The sequence below is a fragment of the Muscardinus avellanarius genome (assembly GCF_963383645.1).
Source record: "Muscardinus avellanarius genome assembly, chromosome: 6".
In the NCBI taxonomy this organism is placed as follows: domain Eukaryota; kingdom Metazoa; phylum Chordata; class Mammalia; order Rodentia; family Gliridae; genus Muscardinus; species Muscardinus avellanarius.
The window spans coordinates 83889531-83913597 of NC_137791.1; the positions used below are offsets into that span (position 1 = coordinate 83889531).

Genomic DNA, 24067 nt, shown 5'->3' on the forward strand with positions numbered 1-24067 from the left:
ATAATAATAATTACAGAGAAATTTTTTTTTCAAAAATTATTTTTCAATTAATGTTATAATGGACATTCATTATATTGAAAATGCAGAAAAAATAAAATAATTAAGAAAACAGAAACTATCAAGGATTCATCTACTCATTGGTAAGGATCACTCAATATTTTGGCATATTTCCTTCTTATTATCTTTTTTCCTTTCTTTTCATGTGCATTTGAAGATATTAAATATTACTCTGAAACATTATTTTAGTTATGAAATAATATGAAATTATATATATATATATATATATATGATTTACAACTCTAGCCCTTCCCTAGGTTTATTTCTAATTTGTTTGATATTATTTTAAACAATTCATTTTTATACACAGATTTATGGGAACTCATTATATTAAGAACAAGCCCTAAAAAAATAAGTGAACAAAATAATATATTTTTATAACATCATCAAATTATCCTCCAAAACTGTGCTCCAGTTAGGGTTGTCACTGGTAGACTAGAAGAGTGCCTGATTTCTTTTTGTTATCTTTGCCAACTTAATCAAAAAATGCTATCTTATTTTACTTTAAATTCTTTACTATTTTGTGAAAGGACATAGAAAGCTATTCTACAGAAACTGAATGAAAATATTTCTCAGGGCACTGCAAAATGTTTTTGCCTCTCTTTTTTACTTTTTCTTTTTCCCCTTTCGCCTTCCCTCTTTTTCTCTCTCATCTCTTTCTTCCTCTTACTGCTCCTCTTTTTCATTTTGCCTTCTTATTCTACAGAGTGGCAACACAATAGAAGCTGAAAAATTAACAAGAAATAATTGTATTTTCTACCAATTTATATGTATTCAAAAAGGACAGCTCAAGCTGGGCATAATGGCACAGGCTTGTAATCCTAGTACTTGAGAGGCTGAGATAGGATTGCAGAGTCATGGCCAACCTCAGCTACTTCATGACATCCTCCACAACTTAGTGACACCCTGTTTCAAACTAAAGAATAAAAAATAGGGCTGGGGGTATAGCTCAGAAAAAAAAAGTACAGTTTAATCTAGCCCTCATCCTATTTCCTTTGCTTTGCTTTTCAAAAATTGTAGGTCTTGTTTGTTCTACTTACTTAATGGGTAGCACTTACATGCCATGCCTCATCTGGCATTCTCCTTTATTCATTTTAATTTTCTGTGGCCCTAGGGCTTCCTTTTTCCCAATAACTCTATGACTTAACTGATTTCCCTAAATGTAATCTGTGGTTATCACAAAAACTAAGATAATTACTATACTTTTAAAAAATTGTAACATTTGTCTCCAGATTGTCTAAACTTGAAGCTGGTACATTATAATTTTATATTAAAAAATTTTAATACACTTGGATAAGGCTATAATTTAATTAATATTCCTCTGTAAAAGCAATTTAACAATCACTAGGCATGAAAACTATTTAAAGGTCAAATAACCTAAAATTTTATCAGAATATTCCATTTCACATAATTTTATTCAAATGGAAGTGGTTACAAAATGTTCAATGTGAAAACTATTTTTCTTTTCTCTTCCTCTCAGGAAAGTCATATTTCTACTACCACATCAGCTTTAAAATCAACAACATTGACTATGACAGCAAATTTGCAAAACCATATTCGCAAGAATATATGGACCTAAATAAAAAGATAGTATCTTTGGTAAGTTGAAAAAAAATTTGGTGCATAGTCCTTTAAGTGCTATGATTCTAGAAATGGTAGGATCCTAGCAATGGCTTTCAGAGTTGAAAGCAATTTTTTCAGCAGTTTTAAAGAGTCGGAAGCAATTTCTAACTATTTATTATCTTAGTTTTAGATTAAGATAGTCATTCTTTCAGCAAGTCAATGAGAAAACACATACACACTGCAGAGAGAAGTGAACTGTGGAAAGTAAACACCGGTAGTGATCCCTCTGCAAAATAAAATAACCAATAAATCACACCATCTTTATGTACTTTCTCTAAGTTAGTACTGTGCCTCTTTTATTACATTAATATTAATAATTACATATTTTTATGAGGATCAAAACAGCCAAGAAATAAATTACTACTAAGTTACTGGGAAATTGCCCCTGGGAGAAAAAGATGTAGTACTGGTGTGAGGGTCTTCATTTCTCCTTTGGCTGCCTCTTCTTGCTTTCTGATAGTGAGTTCTGTGTGCACCTTCCACACCTTCTGAGCCACCATTATTTAAGCAGAGATTTGGCCCAATACAGCACCCCTTTCCTTGGAGGCTTATATATAGTTCTGCATTTTGGCCCATGATCACAACATGAAGTATCCTAGTGTATATTCAAGTCAGAAAATAAGATTTAAAGTATATAAGTATAAATCTCCTATAATTATGTAAGAAGAAATTCTTCTTTCTTAGAGCATTCTCTAAGGACAAAAGTTAAAACTTGGGATGTCATTTTTGAGCTAATTTCCAAAATATAGATTACTACTGGAGAAGAACACATTCTCTATTTTGTTTTCCCCCATCTAATAGATAGTATCCCCACCCTCTTGTAGCATTGCTTTTAAAAGGCATTCACTCATTCTTAGTTGTTAAGAACTGGAATTTTCACATCCTCAAATTCTTTAGGATATGAAGAGCATGTTGTACACTTGGCATACTTTTTTGTATGTGCAGACTACTGATTGAAGTCTGTTTTGCTGTGTCTGGTTATGTTATATACACTTTTATGAAATCATTACAATAGGCCTACAATGGAGATTATATCACTTTTATTAAACGCTGTCTAGAAAAAGAAAAAATGAAAACATACAACAGGAAAAATGTAAAAGGGACACATTTCAAGAACATTTATGAAATGTCTGATACCTGAAAACTAGTCAATATTTGAAATGAATCAATAAATTAAATGTATAAACATATATCCCACCTCCAAGATACAGAACTAAAGCTGCTGTTTTCACTTCTGAAACTAAGGAGTCCTTTGAGAAAGAGGAATGACCAATCTTAGAATATGACCCAAAATAGCCGCACGCTTGGGAGGCAGAGACAGGAGGATCGCGTAGGTTCGAAGCCAGCTGCGCTGGTTTAAGAGACCCTGTTTCCAAATAAAAATATTTTTTAAAAAGGGTCTGGGAGTGTAGCCCGGAGGTAGAAGGGTTTCCAGAAACCCCAGTACTACCACCAAAAAAAAAAAAAAAAAAGAATATAACCCAAAATAAATATCGTCTTGTAGTTCCTTAGTGTTGAGTGGAGATTATATAACAACTGCTTGGGAATGTGCTTTGTCTTATTTAGCATTTACTTGACTAAAAACTCAGTCAAGAGTTTTGACTGTGCCTTGGACATAAGCTTCCATCATCACATAAGTAATTCAGGTAATTCTATGAAACCAATTCCTATCAAGAACAGTCTTGGCATCATTAATCTCCCATTTCCCCAAGTAAATTCCTACAGGCCATCTTCAGACCTTTAGCCATCCGAATGAAGCTTATGGTCTTTCTATTATCATCTTCTTACCTTCTGGTTTCCAATAAATTCAGAGTTCTTGAAAGTACCCTTAATATTATATTGAGTTAGATAGAAAATAGAGAACAGAAATCCCTACCTTGGCTTTATGATTTGCAGGAAATAATAAAAAAAGAATGTAATACAATACTTAAGATCTAGATTTTGAATCTAAGGTCCTTGTTCAATTCTAAATTTAGCCATTTACTGGCTATATAAATTCAGACAAGCTGATCAATTTCCCTATCCCCCCCGGCTCTTCAAATGAATGTGATCACAAATACCTATATAATTACAGCTGTTATAATCATTACACAAGATTAAGTGTGCAGTGTGACAAGATCTAAGAAGTCCTAGTATTCTGTAAACTCTAAAAAATAGAGCCTGAAAAATTTTCAGGCCAGGTGTAGTGTGCATGCTGACAATCCCAGTACTTAGGAGGCTGAGATGGGAAGATCATGGCCAGCCTCAGCAAACTCCTGCAACTTAATGAGACTGTTTTAAAATAAAAAATAAAACAGGGCTGGGGATGTCTAAGGTAGAATGCTCCTGAGTTCAATCACCAGTACTACAAAAAGTTACTTAAAAAGGAAGCATCATTAATAAAGTATATAACAAAGTTGAATTATAATTTTATGTTCATACAGGGTTTCACTACCAATATCACTGACATGTAGGGGGAGAGAGAAAGGGAAAGAGAGGACAAGTATACAGAGGATAATATACCAAGTGATGTGTGCTGTATATTTGTATCACTTTGAATCTCATTATGATGTATAATTACATTGCACCAATAAAAGTATAAAACAAAATAGCAACAAATATTCCCATAAGAAAATCATCCTTTCTGTGATAAACTCGGACAAATTTATTCAATAAGCCTATGTTTACTTCACAAATGAATATTTTAAAAGTATCAGTCTGATCGATAATCACACTGTTCTAATCTAATTAATAATTACATTGTTCTATTCTATCAAACACAATCTTGACTGCTTGCTTCAAGCTCCCTTAGAAACCCCTATTCAGAGTTTCTAACTCACCTGTTTGAAAACATTCACCAAACATTTCTCGTGCTTTTTTCACTCATGCCTACTTTTACATGCATTCCTGCCTTCATTGAATACGTTGATACTCTATGTATAATAGTTACTACCATATACAGAATATTCATAAAAGCAATACTGGTGATAATACCACATAGCAAGTGGAGTTGTAAGCCATTTGACAAATCTGCCAGTCATTATTTTAATACCTATAGTGTTTTTCTTTTTCTGATCTCCATTATTAATTCTTCTTATGGTTTACATTAAAAGAGAAAATAAATTAGATCAAGATAAATGCTACTTTACCCAAAGTTATTCTGCAAAACGGCTACCACTCTTTAACTTTTTTTCCATATTGGGGATTAAACCCAGTGGCATTCTGCCTGTGAGCTATGCCCCATATCTTTTTTTTTTTACCCTATACCTCTTTTTAAAATTATTTTTAAAATAGGTCTCCCTAATTTGTTGAAAGTCACCCTAAATTGCTGAAGCTATCCTCAAAGCTGTGATCTTCCTGCTCAGACTTGCTAAGTACTGGGATTACAGGGGTGCACCATAGCATGCAGCTACTCTATGACTTTTTGACCTATCATTAAAGAACACACAGATATTATAAAATATTGAGTACACTACTTCAGATAACATAAATTCCACATATCCAGACAAGTATTCCACAATATTTAATAAAATGCAATGTGATTTTCACATATAAATGCAGTGGGCTATATAGGCCATGAAAACTTCTGATATGTACAAGGCACTTAAGATTACTCATACAAAGGAGGCTAACCAAGCTTAAATATCAAACCACTTGCTAGTGTACAAGAAAAAATGGCATCTTAGGTCGGTATAAAACCAGGGCATTTGTCAAATAAAAATTTTTCCACTGAGCTAACCTGAACCTGATAGGAATATATGCCCTTTATACATAAACCTCTCTTTAGAGGACCCTGGAAAATTATGGAGTATTGATGGGATTTATCAGAATTAGAAATATATCATTTAAAAAATAATAAAATGAGCCGGGTGTGGTGGCGCACGCTTGTAATCCCCACGCTTGGGAGGCAGAGACAGGAGGATCGCGCAGGTTCGAAGCCAGCCTTGCTGGCTTAAGAGACCCTGTTTCCAAATAAAAATATAAAAAATAGGTGTCTAGGAATGTGGCCCGGAGGTAGAAGGGTTTCCAGGAACCCCAGTACACCAATAATTAATTAATTAATTAATTAATTAAAAATAATAAAATGAATGATAGTAGTCAGGTCTTTTTTAGTTTGGTAAAAATTATTTTAGTGTTTAATCAGATTCATGCTCCTTAAAATGTATCAGAAAATTACTACAAATTTCATGATGATCTTAAATTCAAAAATTATTCTAGTGGATATTTTAAACAAACTATTTAGCTGATATATTAAATAAAACTATTGTGAATTTTCTAGCCATAAAGAAAATAAGATTCAAGCTTTCATGAAATTGCAATCAACACTATAGAGTTATTACTCATATTTTAAGCTGTATAAAGACAATTTATAAAAATTGCTGATACAAACTGAGCATAGTGGTGCACACTTATAATCCCAGTACTTGGGAAACTGAGACAGGAGGATCATAGGTTTGAGGACAGTCTCACCACAGGGTGAGGCTATCAGCAATCTAGCGAGACCCTGTTTCAAAAATGAAAAATAAACCAGGTGTGGTCGTGCACATTTGTAATCCCAGTACTTAGGAGGCTGAGACTGGAGGATCTCAACGGTTCAAAGTCAGCCTCAGCTACTTAGTGAGGCTCTCAGCAACTAGTGAGACCTTGTTTCCAAGTAAAATATAAAATAGGTCTAGGACTGTAGCCTGAAGGTAGAAAGCCTCTGTGGTTCCTTCCCCAGTACCATACACACACACACACACACACACACACACACACACACACACACACACACACCAAAAAAGAAAGGAAAGAAGAGAAAAGAAAAGAAAAGGAAGGGAAGGGAAGGGAAGGGAAGGAAAGGAAAGGAAAGGAAAGGAAAGGAAAGGAAAGGAAAGGAAAGGAAAGGAAAGGAAAGGAAAAGAGCTGGGGATAGAACTGAGAGGCAGAATGACCCTAGGCTTAATCCCCAAATCCCCAGAATACACATTCACACACACACACACACACACACACACACACACACACACACACACTGGTGTGCTAGTTTTCTTTATTGCAACTAGAAAACAAAGATAAAAAAATCATAAATGCTTAGAATATTCAAAGATATGGAGAATCACTTTAAATTAACACAAAGAACCATGGACCAAACTTTCAGTTCATACTTGGGAATGCCAACGAGCAAACATGTACCATGTTCATTGTATCCACTTTTGGGTGGATTTTTAGTTAAAGGTAGTACTCTTCCACCTTGCTAGCAATGCATCATCTTGTAATTATTTGTCACACATTAACAAAGTAGTTAACAATATAACAACATTATCAATAAAATATGTCCCTGTGTATTTGTAAGCTGGTTTAAATGGTGAAATCTTTTAAACCTTAATTTCTATATTAAAATTAATTATAAAAATATGACTATTATACTTTTCCTATACTTAACTTTGGTAATTTAGAGATCAGAATTTTTTTTTCCAGGTCTGGGGGTGGAACCCAGGGGCATGCGACCTCCAAGCTACACCCCCTGCCCTATTTTTTATTTTTTATTTTGAAACTGGGTCTCACTGAGTTGCAGAGAGCCTCACTAAGTAGCTGAGGCTGTCCACGAACCACAATCCTCTGGTCTCAGTCTCCCAAATGCTGGGATTACAAGCATTTGCCACCACTCCCGGCTAGAAAAAATTTTAAATGGGGGGGGCTTTGATTGCTTTCTAAAAATCTATTTTCCTTTGCTCAGATATTAGTTATTTTTGTTGATCTTTGGGCCTTGTACTGAATTATGATTTTTTAAAGAACAACTTCTTGCATTTTGAAATATATTTTCTCAATAAAACCATATATTTGGACTTTGATCAAGTTCCTTTTTTTGACTAAACCATGTAATAACTGGTCCTTTAAACCTGGTGTCTTTGATAAGCATGATAATGATCCATTTCTCACCCATAAAGGTAATTTAGGTGACATAAGTGATTATGATATTTCAGTCCCATTCTTGGGATAATTTTTTCCAAGATCTTTCCAGTAATGTAAACCAACATTTTAGATTCAGGTTTGCTCAGTGACTCCTTCCACACATTTGTCTAGCTAGTGGCTCTGAGGACATTTTGTCATTTTACTTTAGGTAGGAGTGAAAGAAAAGGGTGGGGTGACATGAATAAAAAACTAACCTATGTTAAAGAGCAAGATTTGGAGTTGTGATATGTATGTCGTTTGAATTTCCAATTTTTCTCTTCCTTATTTCCGGGGAAAGAATTAGTTCTGAAATCTCTGTTCAGGGGTTTTTCCAGTAATCATAAATGGGTTCCTGAGACAGCATTTGGATTACAGATCAACTATCTAAGTACATTTGACTACAGGGTTAAGTGCCAAATGAGTGCGCTTCTTTAAAATAGGAATTATGTGAGTATTACGGGAAAAATTCCCATAGCTTCCCCCTTACATCGTCTTAGAACACCCTTTCTATCACACTGAACCACTTTTACGGAAGCCACTAAAGGCCTTGCTGCTCCCAGATTTAAGGTTTGTGTCTCCCTTGAACTCTTCATTATTATTTTCTTCACTTTCTTTAAACTTATTTTGTTGTTGTTGTTGTTGTTTCTATAGCACCTCTCTCTCCTTATTTTTTCCTCTTCACCAGCCATTTACCCCAGTTGCCTTTCCTGGTTTCTTATCATCTGCGTATCTCTAAACATAGAAGAATACCACTCTGCTATTCAGAGTAAAGCTTACTTTCCCCCGTCTCCCATTCCTTCTCTCTTCTCTTTTCTCTAGCTATTCTCCCTTTACACTTATGACATCACACCCACTATTTAGAAACCGTTTACATTGACGATTCCCAAAATAAAACTCTTTATTTTCACCTCAAACACATACTTCTTACCCAATCTTAGCCATCTCAGTAAATAATACCAAAATCAATCCAGTTGCCCAACCTAAAAACCTAACAAAAAAATACCTACAACCAACAAATAAGTAGATTTTATTGATTCTACCAAAAAATATATAACTTTATTCAGTTCTCTTCTTGACAACAACTAGCACCATCTTTCCCTTACTCGACTCTTGATTTCTTTGCTTTCACTTTAATTTCCCCATGATATGTTCTTCAAACTGTAGCTAAATTGATCTTTGAAAAATGAAAGTCAAGCTTAGAGCAGGAGCACACACCTATAATCCCAGTGCTAAGAAGACTGAGACAGGAGGATCAAGGTGATAACTTAGTGAGACCCTGTTTTAAAATAAAAAAATAAAATAGTCTGAGGGTGTAGCTCAGAAATAGAACTCTCTGGGTTCAATCCCAAATACCACACACACACACACACACACACACACACACACACGCGCGCATGCACACACACACGCACACACACTCAAACACAAGCGCGCACACACATGCGCAAATGTGCACACACACAAATAAAAGTCAAATCACATCATTCACCAGCTTAAAAATTCTTCTAAGACTTTCAATTTTGTTCATATTTATATAAAATAAGAGAAGGAATAGGATAAAAATTATATAAAATATACTTTTGTGTGTGTGTGGTGCTGGAGATGGAACCCAGAGGCTTTCTACCTTTGGGCTACACTCCCGGACCTATTTTGTATTTTATTTGGAAACAGGGTCTTACTAAGTTGCTAAGAGCCTCACTAAGTAGCTGAGGCTGGCTTTGAACCTGTGCAACCCTCTTGTCTAAGCCTCCCAAGTACTGGGATTATAAGTATGTGCCACCACACCGGGCTAAAATATACTTTTTAAATGTAAATTTTCTTACTCAACTTTTCCCACTCCTTTCTTTCCCTCTTTAGATATCCCAAACTCCACCTCCAGATTACCCATATTAGTAACATAGTGTTGCCGGGTGTGGTGGCGCATGTTTGTAATCCCCACGCTTGGGAGGCTGAGACAGGAGGATCTCACAGGTTCGAAGCCAGCCTCAGCTACTTAGTGAGGCTCTCAGCAACTTAGTGAGACCCTGTTTCCAAATAAAATATAAAATAGGTCTAGGAGTATAGCCTGGAGGTAGAAAAGCCTCTGGGTTCTACCACCAGCACCGCACGCACGCGCACACACACACACACACACACACACACACACACACACACACGAAATAACATACTGTGTATCTTTCCCTATTTTCCTCCCTTGGCTTATGTAGGAAAAATAAATGGGAATGAACATTTAATATTTTACTAGAGCCAGGTGTGGTGGTGCACACTTGTAATCTCAGCATTTGGGAGGCTGAGATAGGAGGATCGAGGTTCGAAGACAGCCTCAGCAACTTAGTGAGGCCTTTTGCAACTCAGTGAGACCCTGTTTCAAAGTAAAGAATAAAAAATAGGGCTGGGGGTGTAGCTCAGAGGTAGAATGCCCCTCGGTTCCATCCCCAGTACTGCAAAAAAATATTTTATTAGAATGGGTTCATTATACAGAGTTTCATAAAAATTGTTTCTCTAAGTAATACCCAAAGAAGTTTATCCAAGTTGAGTCAATATAAAAGTCGAATGCATAGATTCCCCAAATTAGTGATACCACAGGGTAAGGTGGGGAACAAGCTGGACTGATCCAGGGCTGGTGGTTATAGCCTCCAGTGCATTTGAGGGGCATTGAATAAGAGGGTGGTAGAACCATCCCTTCTGGGCACTGGGTATTTTTTTTCCTTAAAATCATACTCAAGCCAATAAGTTTAGGAACCTATGGAATGTATTCTTTTCAATTACCCTAAAAAAAATTATTACTATAGATGTAGCATAATGTTTTAAGTTTTTCCCTATTTTCAAACACTTAACTTTGCATGTTCTGACTAATCTACTCAAACAATATCTTTCTACCTTTACCCTTATTTTTTTCACATTTGACAAGCTTCTAGTCTAAGATTTCTAAATCCAATGAGGATTTTAATTTTAAGAAATGTCATCATGTTGCTTTTTAAAACGATGAAATTACTCCTTTTTCCATGAGTAGTTTGTTTCCATAACCCTTCCTCTACCTCTGCCAATAAGAGGTGCTAGCACACTTTTTGACAAGTGTGCTGAGTGTTTATCATTACTTTAATTTGATATCTTCTAAGGTATTTATTTCAGTTAGCCTTCCAGATCACAAATTCAAATCTCAAGAATGAAACGCATCTTTAAGTTGATCTACAAAATTTTTTTTAATTTTTTAACAATTTTTTTATTGAACATAAATAGTATACATTTACACTATATTTGGTGCCCTCTCCCCCCCGCCTCCGTTTTCTCTCCCCCCCCCACCAATGGTTGGCCAGGTTAACCATGTCTTATTCATAATTTTACACATGTTCAGGTGAAGATGCTCCTTAATCAAGATCGGCCTTTCTTGATGATGAAATTACTCCTTTTTCCATGAGTAGTTTGTTTCCATAACCCTTCCTCTACCTCTGCCAATAAGAGGTGCTAGCACACTTTTTGACAAGTGTGCTGAGTGTTTATCATTACTTTAATTTGATATCTTCTAAGGTATTTATTTCAGTTAGCCTTCCAGATCACAAATTCAAATCTCAAGAATGAAACGCATCTTTAAGTTGATCTACAAAATTTTTAATACTGCTATTTTGCTTCTGAGTAACATAGTCTTATTTTTCCTGTGTCTGAGTATTTTCATGTGTGCTTTTAACATTCTTGTTCAGGTCTCCTCTAGCAGCTGTATTTGGGTGAGCACTTAATCTCTTTCTTCCTGCTGGGATCTCGTATTTGCATTATCATATTCCTTTGCTGGTACATTTTTCATACCACTAAAGACTTGCTTCTCATACAATTTAAGACTATTTCAACTGTCATATTTACATATTTCCTCATTGTCACTTTAATTATCTATTTCCTCTATTGAATAACCAAGAAAATATGATTCTATCTACCCTATTAATAGTTTTACTTTATCAGGTAATTATTGAATAAATGAATACTTCCAATTGCTTTGGAAAAATTAAAATGAAATCTTTTGTTAATTCCAACAAGTTGCTTTCTATGAGGCCTGTCTTTGCCAGAGTAAAAGCCATTGGAGAATCTGATTTATTGTCTTATGATGCCTGAAGGTCCTGTTGTAGGAAGTCACCCATTAGGTTAGAGAAGTGGGGGAGGGGAAAAATGTGTAGCCAGGAGTTGTGGCGCATGCTTGTAATCCCAGTACTTGGGAAGCTGAGACAGGAAAATTTTGCAGGTTCGATGCCAGCCTTAGCTACTTAGTGAGGCTCTCAGCAACTGAGTGAGACCCTGTTTCCAAATAAAATATAAGAAATTGTCTGGAAGTGTAGCCCAGAGATAGAAGGACCCTGGGTTCCATCCCCAGTACCACACTAAATAAATAAATAAATAAATAAATAAATAAATAAATAGGGTTGAGATGTAGTTTGGAAGCAAAATGCTCCTGGCTTAAATCCCCAATACCACATACACACACACACACACACACACACACACACACACACACACACACACAGAAAATTATTCTTACATAACAATTTTCCCAAGAGTTCTACTATCACATTTTACACCTGTCATAACATATAATTGAAAAAGCAGGGAAAAAAAAACAGATTGTAGTCCAGATACCATAGGAGCCTGCCATAGTACAAAAACACTAGAAACATTCCCTCTGAGTATCTTGCTATTAAGTTTTACTCTACTAATATTCAATAAAAGTTTGCATATGACAGGTAAAAAATGTCAATTGGTTCCTCTGAATTCAACTCTTCAAAGTGAATATTCTGCCCTATTATGCTATTCCTCATTATCTGGAAAAATCTGAAAATTATATTAACTAATTATTTAATTCCTGTGAAGCAGAGAGAATTAAAATGAACTAGATTTGGCCATATGTTGTTAAATTGTCAACACATGATGAACACATGGTTTGTTTATGCTATTCTGTTTGCTTTTGTGTATGTTTAAACTTTTCCAAAATGAAAACTTAAAAAGAAAACATAAGCCATTGTCCATTTTACTTTTTAACAGATAAATGAAACATTTCATGAATCCAAACTGAGAAGACAGTATATCAAGTCTCATGTTGTCCAAGTAAGGTATGTATAAGTACCCGGAGGGCACTGTGTTTTGTCTGCCACCTCCACGGTTCCTACTCAAAAGAATGTTTTGTTTTGTTTTGGGTTTTTTTTTTTTTTTTGGTTTTCAAATGAAATGTTGAAATAAAGTTGAATTTGGGATATTAGCACCACTAGCTCACCGGCGTGGTGATGCACGCTTGTAATCCCGTGCTTGGAAGGCAGAGACAGGAGGATCGTACAGGTTCCAAGCCAGCAGCGCTGGTTTAGGAGACCCTGTTTCCAAATTTAAAAAATATAAAAAATAGGTGTCTGGGAGTGTATCCTAGAGGTAGAAGGGTTTCCAGGAACCCCAGTACCACAAAAAATAAAAAATAAAAAAATTTAAAAACAACTAGCTCTTCAAATGTGGCAAAAAGTATATAAGATCTGTTAGAAATTTATGAGACCACAGCCTGTAATTCCAGCTGAGCATAAATTGGAGGTTAAGTGGGCTTGATTTGTATTTGAGGTCACAAATAAAAAGGCAAATCTAAAATTAAAATATCATTTAAAAATAAAAATAATTAGTAAAATAAGAGAACCCTGTATAGAAGCTCTCACCTGTATTGGTAAACTAGAACCAATAGAACAAATTGAGCTCAGAATTATAGTTTTGGCTTCCACATAGATTAAAAAATGGATTAAACCAAGCATGGTGGCACACGCTTTTAATCCCAGCATTTGGGAGGCTGAGACAAGAGGATCACAGTTTATGGCCAGTCTCAGCTACTTAGTGAGGCCCTCTGCAACTCAGTGAAACCCTGTTTCAAAGTAAAGTATAAAAAATAGGGCTGGGGGTATAGCTTGAAGGTAGAATTCCCCTGGGTTCCATCCCCACTACCCCACAAAAAAATGGGTTAAATGTCAAAGTTGGAAAATTTCACATGAAAATCAATTTTCAGATTATGGCTAAAAATGTGACAACATTAGCTGGACGTGGTGGCGTACACTTGTAATCCCAGCATTCGGGAGGCTGAGACCGGAGGATCACAGTTCAAGGATAGCCCCAGCTACTTAGTAAGGCCCTTTGCAACTCAGTGAGACCTGGTTTCAAAATAAAGAATAAAAAACTAGGGCTAGGGATACAGCTTGGAGGTAGAATGCCCTTGGGTTCCAACCCCAGTACTGCAAATAAATAAATAAATAAATAAATAAATAAATAAATAAATAAATAAATAAATAAAATGTGACAACACTGGGCCTACATTCTCACATTCTTTTTTTTCATATTTATTTTTAATTGGTGCACTGTATTCATACATCATAGTGGGATACATACTTTTGTAGCCATACATGCACACATTGCCCAGTCAGCCCCCACCCGATCCCCACCCCGTTCTCTCCCTATCCCCCCCTCCTATGCTTGGCTTAGTAGTTGACATCTAGTATTATAGCAATTTATCCAAAATTAAAAATGATAATCTCACATAACAGTTTCATTTGTCTGATACCAAGCTTTTGATGACTTAAAGATAACATTTCAATATTTCTTTTTGCTTTCTTTCTTACCAGAGAATCTATTTTTTTCTATTTTTAGGTGAAACTATCATATATTTATATCTTTATTTTTCAGAAAAAAAAATCTATCCTAATATGGAATATGGACTCTAGGTACCCACATTGATCTTGAAAAAGAACAAAGGTAGAAGATATATATTTTCTGATTTCAAACCATATAAAGCTACAATAATTGAAACAGTGTAGTACTATTCTAAAGGCAGATATATAAACCACTGGAGTTAAATAAAAGCCTAGAGATCAATTCTTGCATATAGTGTCAAATTATTTTTCACAAGGTTTCCACGAACATTTGGTGGAGGAAATACTAATCTTTTAACTAAATATTGTTGGAAAATAATAATTACATGAAAAAGAATAAAATTGGACCCTTACCTAACACCATATACAAACATTAACTCAAAATAGATAAAAGACCTAAATATAAATCTTAAGACTATAAACTTTTAGGAGAAAATCTGGGTCATAAAACCTCACAACATTGAAATTGGCAGTGATTTCTTGGTTATGATTTCAATGGCACAGGCAACAGGAGAGTATACAAACTCCCTAAAAAATAAAAAACATATTGTATATCCAAAGACAATGTAAACAGAGTTAACAGTTACTAATAGAATGGGATAAAATATTTCCAAATGCTATATCTGAAGGTATATTAATATTCCAACTAGAAATCTAAAAATTAACAACAATAAAGGCAAACAATACCCTTTAGAGATAGGTAAAAGACTAACATAAATAATGAATCTCCACAGATAACCAATCTTAGTTGTCTGTTGGATGGAAAATCTTGTTTCTCTAGTTCTGATGTGTGTTACCTATTTCTTCTTTGTAGTTAATCTCTTTGAGTATTTTCTCTAGTGCTGGTTTTGAAGACATAAATTCCTTCAGTTTCTGTTTGTCATGGAAGCTTCTTATTTCTCCATCAAATTTGATAGAAAGTTTTGCTGGGTAGGAAATTTTTGGCTGGAAGTTGTTTTCTTTCAAAATTGGGAATATGTTACTCCAAGCCCTTCTGGCTCTCATAACTTGGTTTGGGAAGTCTGGAGTGATTCTAATTGGTTTGCCTCTGAATGTCACTTGGCCCTTTGCTTTTGTTGCCTTTAAGATTCTCTGCTTGGCTTCCACATTGGTCATTTTGACAATTATGTGGCGTGGGGATCCTCTTCTCCGATCCTGTCTAAAGGAAGTTCTATAAGTTTCCTGGACCTGCGTATCAACCTCTTGCTCTATGTCTGGAAAATTTTCTGCTATTACTTCCTTGAAGAGATTGTTGATCCCTTTGGTATCACTTTCTTTTCCCTCCTCTATTCCAATTATTCTTAGGTTAGCTCTCTTAAAATGGGCCCATATTTCTTCAATATCAGATTCCTGCTGTCGGATATTTTTTCCTAGATTAGAAACTATGCGTTCATTTTTGGAATGATCGTCTTCTAAGAGCGAGATTCTGTTCTCCATGTGTTCTAATCGGTTGTTTGTGCTTTGAATTGAGGCCTTTACTTCATTAATTGCATCCTTTATCTCTTTTTGGCTCTCTCTGAGTTCTTTTTGAAGCACCTCTATTATTTCTACAGTTATTTTCCTGATTTGATCTTCTAGAAATCTCTGATTTTCTGTTTTATCGGGTTCTGATGTTGTGGGGTTGTGGGCATTCATTGCTCCAGTATTATTCCTCTTTCCCATGATTTCGGAAGTTTGTGCCTTCTCTGGGTTCTTCCCTTGGGTCACTATGACTTCACTTAAGGTGCTCTGGATCTCGAGTCTGTGGTATCTCAGACCCCACTACTCCTTTACTGGGTTGTATCACAGAGTCTCCGACCCAGAGAGTCGATAGAGGCTGCTTTAGACCGTGGGGGGTGCCAGGTTGCACGTTCTCCCAATGGTGTGATATCACTGCCACCGCCCCTCTCCCACTGGGTCAAGTCCCAGTGAGTACAGTACTGGGATTTCTCCGCTGTGGCCCGCAATTTGACTCACTGTTCTTGAGTACGCAGATGTAGCTGTAGTGAGTTCGGTTCTGCTGCCGCCGGTGGCAATATGGCTCGCTGCTACGCCCTCGGCTGTTGGGCTGGCGTTTTTTTTTTTTTCTTGGTTTTGATTTCCACTCTGAATCCCTGCAGCGTGTGCTGAGCTCCGACATTGGGAGCTTTAGATGTCCTCTGCGCCGAGAAATCCCGCCTGGCTGTTCCGCAGCGGCTCCCCTCGGCTTGCTGTGGCCGTCCCGTGAATTCGCCGGCAGTATGGTGCTGCTGCCGCTGCCGCGTCCTCGGGCGTGAGGATCTCCTCTGTGGCTCTGTTCTCAGTCCGCTTTCTCTCTGGAGCCTGGTGATTTTTTTTTTGTTTCTCTGATGATGTTGTTTTCTGGCTTTGAAAGGCGCTGATTTTGTGGTAATGGATATTTGTTGTTAGCGGGGCTCTTAAGCCCCGCTTTTCTCGGTCGCCATCTTCCCGGAAGTCTACATTCTCACATTCTCATATGGCAACAATATATGGAAACTGAGGTTCTGTGATATGCAGCTGCCCCTAATACACACAAGGTATAAATGCATACTTACCCAAACCATCTTTTTTTTGTTTTGTTTTGTTTTGTTTGTTTTTTGTTTTGTTTTGTTTTGTTTTGTTTTGTTTTGTTTGGTGGTACTGGGGTTCCTGGAAACCCTTCTACCTCTGAGCTACACTCCCAGGCCTATTTTATATTTTTATTTGGAAACAGGGTCTCTTAAGCCAGCGAACCTGGCTTGGAACCTGCGTGATCCTCCTGTCTCCGCCTCCTAAGCATGGGGATTACAAGTGTGCACTGCCACGCCCGGCTTACCCAAACCATCTTTATTCCTTTAACATTCTGGACCCTATAGAAATCATACTTCACAGATTTTTCAAGTGCCAAAATGTTTATCCAAACATTACTGAGTAGAGAATTGAAAACAGGTAAAGAAGGAGTAGAAACTGCAAATAGATAGAAATCTTCATTTTAAAAAGAATATATATTTAAAGGGAAAAGTAGACAAGTCTCTGAGAGAAAAGTCAGTAACAGAGGTGCATAATTTTTTTACATCACCAAGAAATAGTTTCTGAACTCCAGGTAGCATTAAACCTTCAAGAATTACTTAAAACCTATTATCTATCCCCATTGAGGAGGGTCATTATTTTTCCATAGGAAATAATACTCAGAATAATCATTTGTGTGTGTGTGTGTGTGTGTGTACTGAGGATGAAACCCAAGGTATTCTACCTCCACGCTACTCTCCCAGCCTTATTTTTTATTTTTTATTTTGAAACAGGGTCTCAATGAGTTGCAAAGGGCCTTGCTATGTAGCTGAGGCTGTCTGCAAACTGCGATGATCCTGTCTCAGCCTCCCAAATGCTGGGATCACAATCGTGGGCCACCACGCCCAGCTCAGAATAATCTGTTAATAATCTCATAATAGAGTTAATGGAATTCAATTTTTAAAGTATGTATTAATTATTCCTCACATGCAAGAAGCTCTTCTGAACTCCATTGTGCATTACAGAGTCTTACTATAAATAAAATCCAGAATCAGGAATGGTACTTTTAATCCCAATACTTGGGAGGCTGAGACAGGATGAACGTAGGTTTGAAGACAGTCTAAGCAATGTAGCAAGAATCTCAGTAACCTAGCAAGACCCTGTTTCAAAACAAAAAATAAAGCGAGGCATAGTGGCACAGGCCTGTAATCCCCATACTTAGGAGGCTAAGAAAGAAAAATCACAGGTTCAGCAATGTAGTGAGACACTTTATGACCCAGAAAGACACTTTCAAAAAAATAAATAAAAATAAAAAGGCCTGAAGGTGTAGCTCAGAGGTAGAATACACCTGGGTTCAATTTCAATAGCGCTAAATAAACAGACACACAGTATCTATTCTCATGAATAACTGAGAAACCAAATAAATAATCAAGTAGGCTATTGGTGTCCATAGCTAATATATTGTCAAAGAAAAGATAAAAAGCAGAAAACCTAGGTACTGGCCCCCCTAGTTTCTAAATCCTAGCAGATCACAGCTACATAGACACTAAGAAAGTAAACCTGTCCAGACTTACTATCCCAACAGACAGGGCGTGAATCTGTGAACGGGGTTAGAAACACGCACTTGAGGGAAACTAGGCAGCTCACCTGCCTTCGGAATAAGAATTTTTGTTTTTAAAATAAGTTCAGTGAAATGAACTATAGCCTTCTTTTGTGCATTACACCAGTCATGTTGCCTCTTGCTATTTATTATCAGCATTGTTAACTATGAAAATGTTAAGAGTGAAGTTCTGATTATTATGATTGATTCTATAAGGGAACTAAAGAGTTAAGCTTCTTAGGAGCATAATAATTACAGTCATATCTGTAAATAAATGACTCAGGGTAAAATAAACACAAAATCATGACACCATAATCACATTTTAAATTATTTTTAATGTCGTTGGTTTTAATGAGTCCTCTTTAAGAGAAAGGGAGAAAGAATATTTCTCTGGGAAGAAGAGATGATACTTATAATGAATAGGAAATCATTCATGCAAAGAAAGACATTCTAGAAATGCAATAATTCCATATCCTTGAAGGAAAATTACATGAAATCATAGCAAAAATGTTTCTAATCCTGCATGCTCCACAAAAATAACAATTGTCAACATTCTTAAAAAATCATATTATATCTACCTGGGTATGTAGGGCATTAAATCTATACCTACAATCTTAAATTTCCCCCCCATATAAGTTTAAATTTTTATTGTTGTATTATAATTATATTTTCAGGGTAATTCATTGTGACATATTCATTATATGCACATAACATAATTTGGTCAATTGCATTCCTTAGTACCTCTCTGTTCCCTCTCCTCCTCCCTTGGCCTGATTCTCTTCCTCCACTCTACTGGTCTCCCTTCTCTTCATTTTTTCTCTAGCTTCCATATATGACAGAAGACATATGACCCTTCACTTTTTGAGTCTAGCTTATTTCGCTTAACACAATGTTCTCAAGTTTTACCCATTTCCTAAAAATGGCATAATTTCATTTTTTTATGTTTGAATGAAGTCCCGATTTGTATATTTACCACTTCTTTATCTCTCCATCTGTTGACAAACACTTAGGTAGTTTCTGTAACTTGGGTATTGTGAATTGCACTGCTATAAACATGAATATGCATATATTGCTATAGTATGCTGACTTTAAATTTTTTTAGTGTGTTGGGAGTTACTGGGGATTAAATCCAGGATGTTCTACCTGTGAGCTACACTCCCATCTATTTTTAATGGATTTTCACTAAGTTGCTAAGGACCACATAAGTTGTTGAGGCTGGCCTCAAACCTGTGATCTTCCTGTCTCAGCATCCCAAGTACTGGTATTGCAGGCGTGCACCACCATGCCGTATGGCTTGACTTTAATTCTTTTCAATAAATGCTGAGAACTGGTAGAGTTAGGTCATATGGTGGTTCCATTCCTAGCCTTTGGAGGAAACTCCTTACTGATTTTCATAGTAGTTGTAGTAATTTAAAATCTCAACAAGAATGCACAGTGTTCCTTCTCCTACCCCCTGCATCTTTGCCAACATTTATTAGTATTTCTATTCTTGATGATTGCTATTCTCCTTAGAGTAGAATGAAAGCTCAGTGCAATTTTGATTTGCATTTCCCTGATTGCTAACGATGCTGAATGTTTTTTATATATTTGTTGGCCATTTGTACTCTTTAAAGAAATGTATTTAGTTCATTTTCCCATTTATTAGTGTTTTTGGTTGTTTTTTGTACATTCTGGATATTAATTCTGTAAGAGTAGTTGGTAAAGCTTTTCTACCATTCTATAATCTCTCTTTTTATGCTCGTGAAGATTTATTTTGTTGTACAGAAATTTTGAATTTGATGCCATCCCATTTATTAATTCTTGATATTATTTCCTGAACTTTTGGAATCCTATTGAAAAAGTAATTGACTCTGCCTATATGTTGGAATATTGACTCTATATTTTCTTCTAGCAGTTGCAGTTTCTGATCTAATTTCAAAGTTTTTGATCCACTTACAGTAGTAGATCTTTGTGCAAAGCAGGAGATTCTTTCTTGCTTAAAATGGATACCATTTTCCTAGCACCATTCGTTAAAAATGATGTCTTTACTTCAACATATGATTTTTGTCACCTTTGTCAAAGATCAGATGACTATATGTGTGGGTTTGTCTCTGTGTTATCTATTCTATTCCATTATTCTATGCATATGATTTTATGCCCGTAACATGTTACGGTAGCTCGGAAATATTTAAAATCAGGCCAGCATTGCTCTTTTTGCTTCGAATTGCTTTGGCTCTTCTGGGTCTTTTATTCTTCCATATGAATTTAAGGATAATTTTTTTCTAGGTCTGTAAAGTGTGTCATTGGTATATTGATAGGAATTGCTTTGAATCTGTAGATTGTTTTTGGTAATATGGCCTTTTTAACAATATTAGTTCTGCCTACCCATGAACATGAGATGTAATTCTTCTAGTTTCTTCTTTAATGTCTTTCTTCAGTGATCTATAATTTTCTATGTAGAGATTTTTTTTTGAGGCTATTGTGAATAGAATTGTTTCCCTGATTTCTTTCCCAGTGAATTTGTTATTGATGTAGAAAAAAATCTACTGATTGTTGCATGTTGATTTAATATATTCTGCTACTTGGCTGAATTTATTGGGTATAGAAGTCTTCTTGTAGAGCTTTGGGTATATTCTAAATATAAGTTTATACCATCTGCAAACAGTGATTATTTGATTTCTTCCTTTCCTGCTTGCATTCAGTCCATTTTCTTCTCTTACCTAATTGCTGTGGCTAAACCTTCAAATACTATATTAAAAAATAATAATAATAAGTTGTGCCGGGTATGGTAGCACACGCTTGTAATACTAACATTTGGAAGGCTTCGATGGGAGAACTGCAGCCAGTCTCAGCTACTTAGTGAGGCCCTCTGAAACTCAGTGAGACCCTGTTTCAAAATAAAAACTAAATTAGGGCTAGGGGTGTAGCTCGTAGGTATAATGTCCCTGGGTTCCATCCCCAGGACAGAAAAATAAAGTTGTAATTGTGGATATCCTTGGATTCTTCCTGATTTTATATTTCCTCATTCATTATGATGTTGGCATTGGGTTTGTCCAATGTACCTTTATGATGTAGAGGTATGTTCCTTCTATCCCTAATTTCTTTAGTGTCTTTAACATGAATGGGTGCTGAGTTTTTGTTAAAGGGTTTTTCTGTTACTATTGAGATGATTATGTTCTTAATTCTCTTTATGACTGATGATTTTTGTCCTTAATTCTCTTTATGTGGTGAATTCCATCTATTGACTTGCGTGTGTTGAACTTTCCCTGAATCACTGGAATGAAACCAACTTGATCATTGTGCACAGTCTCCTTAATATGTTGTTAAATATTATTTTCAAAGATCTTATTAAGGATTTTTAAATCTATGTTCATCAAGGATCTTGATCTGCAGTTTTCTTTCCCTGGTATGTGCTTATCTGACTTAGGTATCAGAATGATACTAGCTCATAGAATGAATTTGGGAATGTCCGTCTTCACTTTCTATTTTCATGAAATAATTTGATGAGCATTGACAATAGTTTGTCCTAAAAGATCCGGCAAAATTCAGCTAAGAATCCATCTGGTCCTGGATTTTTTGTGTGTGTGAGGTTTTTATTACTGCTTCAAGGTCCTCCTTGTTATTGGTCTGTTTGGATTTTCTTTATCCTCATGGTTCAATTTAGCAAGCTATATGTGTCTAGAAATTTATCCAATTTAGTTTCTAATGATCCTCTGGATTTCAGTGATGGTGGTGATAATTTCTCTTGCATCTGTAATTTTATTAATTTGGGTCTTCTCTGTTTCTTTTGGTTAGTTAAAACTTAGCTAAGGTTTATCAATCTCATTTAACTTTTTTATTGGTGCATTGTACTTATACATTTTTTTTTTTTTGGTGGTACTGGGGTTCCTAGTAACCCTTCTACCTCCAGGATACACTCCCAGACCTATTTTTATATATTTTTTAAATTTGGAAACAGGGTCTCTTAAGCCAGCAAGGCTGGCTTCGAACCTGCGCAATCTTCCTGTCTCCGCCTCCCAAGCGCGGGGGATTACAAGCGTGAGCCACCACACCCAACAGTAATTATTCATCTTAATGGGATACAAGAAGATGACTTAAAATTTTGATAATCTGCAGCTGCTTACTTCAGGTCCTTGGTTGTTTTCCTGTTTGTTTCTGGAGTCAGGTTCAGTGAAGCAAGATGGCGTCAGTGTAGCACCCACGGCCACAAGGCTGATGGGTTTCTTTTCTGGTGTTGCGTATAGCTCTGGATCCCTGGAGGGCGTGGTGAGCACAGTCACCACTGTAGGAAGTTGTAGCCAGTGTTTGAGCAGAAAGAACTGATGGCTTACAACTCCAATGACCTGCAGCTACTCACTTCAAGTCCTTGATTCTTTTTCTATTTGTCTCTGTAGCCAGTTGCAGTGAGGCAAGATGGCACCAGTGTGGCGCCTGCCACTGCAAGGCAGGCAAGTTTCTTTTCTGCTCTCTGATCGGTCTTGTAACCTTTTCTTCTTCCCATCTTGTACCTATCATGTTATTCCTCTACTGGTAGTATTTTCTGGCTTTGTATAATGATGTTTTTTAAGGCAATGGAGATCGAGTGTCAGCAGGACTTATATGTGCTGCTTCCCTCAGTTGCTATCTTTCCAGAAGTCTATCATTTATCTTTTTAAAGAAATAACCCTCCATTGAATTCTAAGGTTTATCAGTCTTCTCTGTTTCTTTTGGCTAGTTAAACCGTAACTAATGTTTATTAATCTCGTTTATTTTTTTTAAAGAAACAACTCTTCATTCAATTGATTCTTTGGTGTTTTTGTTGTTGTTGTTTATTTACTTTTCTATTTTATTGTGTTTTTGTTGTTGTTTATTTAATTTCTATTTCATTGACTTTGAATCTGATATTACTTCCTGCCTTCTACTGGTTTTGGAATTGGCTTGTTCTTATTTTTCTAGGGCCTTAAGATATATAATTAAATTGTTTATTTGAGATATTTCTGATTTTTTTTTTTGGTACTGGGGATTGAACACAGGGGCATTCTACCACCAAGATAAACCCCCAGCCCTATTTTTTATTCTTTATTTTGAAACAAGTTCTAAGTTCTGAAGGGTCTCACTAAGTAGCTGAGGCTGGGCTCGAAATTGCAATTCTTCTTCTCACCCTCCCAAGAACTGGGATTACAAGTGTACACCACCACACCCGGCTTATTTCTGATTCTTATAGATAGACACTCATAGATATAGACTTTTCTCTTAGAACAGCCTTTAATATGCCGGAGATTCGGATATGTTGTATCTCTATTCTTTTTTGAATCTAAGAATTTTTTCAATATTTATGTGTTTGTAGTGTAGTGTTCCATAGTTTTTCTTTTCTTTCTGTTGATTTTTAATTTCAGTCCATTATAATTTGGTGAGATGCAAGGATTTATACTAATTTTTGTATTTGCTAAGGCTTGATTTGTGACCTAAAATATAGAATATTTTGGAGAAAGTTCTATAAGCAGCTGTGAAGAAAATTTATTCATCTGTTTTTAGATAAGATATTCTTTGAATATCTATTAAGTCCATTTTATTTTTAGGATTTTTATGTCTGAAGTAATTTTGCTGATTTTATCTCTGAGTGACCTATACATTAGTGAGAGAATTGTATTTTAATTACTCTGTAGTATTGTATTGGGAGCAACTGAGCCTTTTTTTTTTTGATTAGCATTTCTCCTAGATATTTTTTAAAATATAATTGGCAAGTCTTCCTGAGCATAATTAAGACACAGATTAAATAAATCAAATACACAGTGAATTA

The 24067-nt window shown here is 35.8% G+C and overlaps 1 protein-coding gene across 1 annotated transcript in view; it reads left to right on the top strand.

The window, feature by feature from the left end:
- The window catches only part of LOC308264396 (transmembrane protease serine 11C-like), a gene marked incomplete at both ends in the record, with an annotated part of 73797 nt that overhangs the window by 15230 nt on the left and 34500 nt on the right, over positions 1 to 24067 (top strand). Inside the window, 2 exons of the mRNA XM_080697621.1 lie at positions 1538 to 1656; positions 12616 to 12683. Coding sequence (XP_080553747.1) covers positions 1538 to 1656; positions 12616 to 12683 — 187 coding nt within the window. The remainder of the gene's footprint in view (positions 1 to 1537; positions 1657 to 12615; positions 12684 to 24067) is intronic.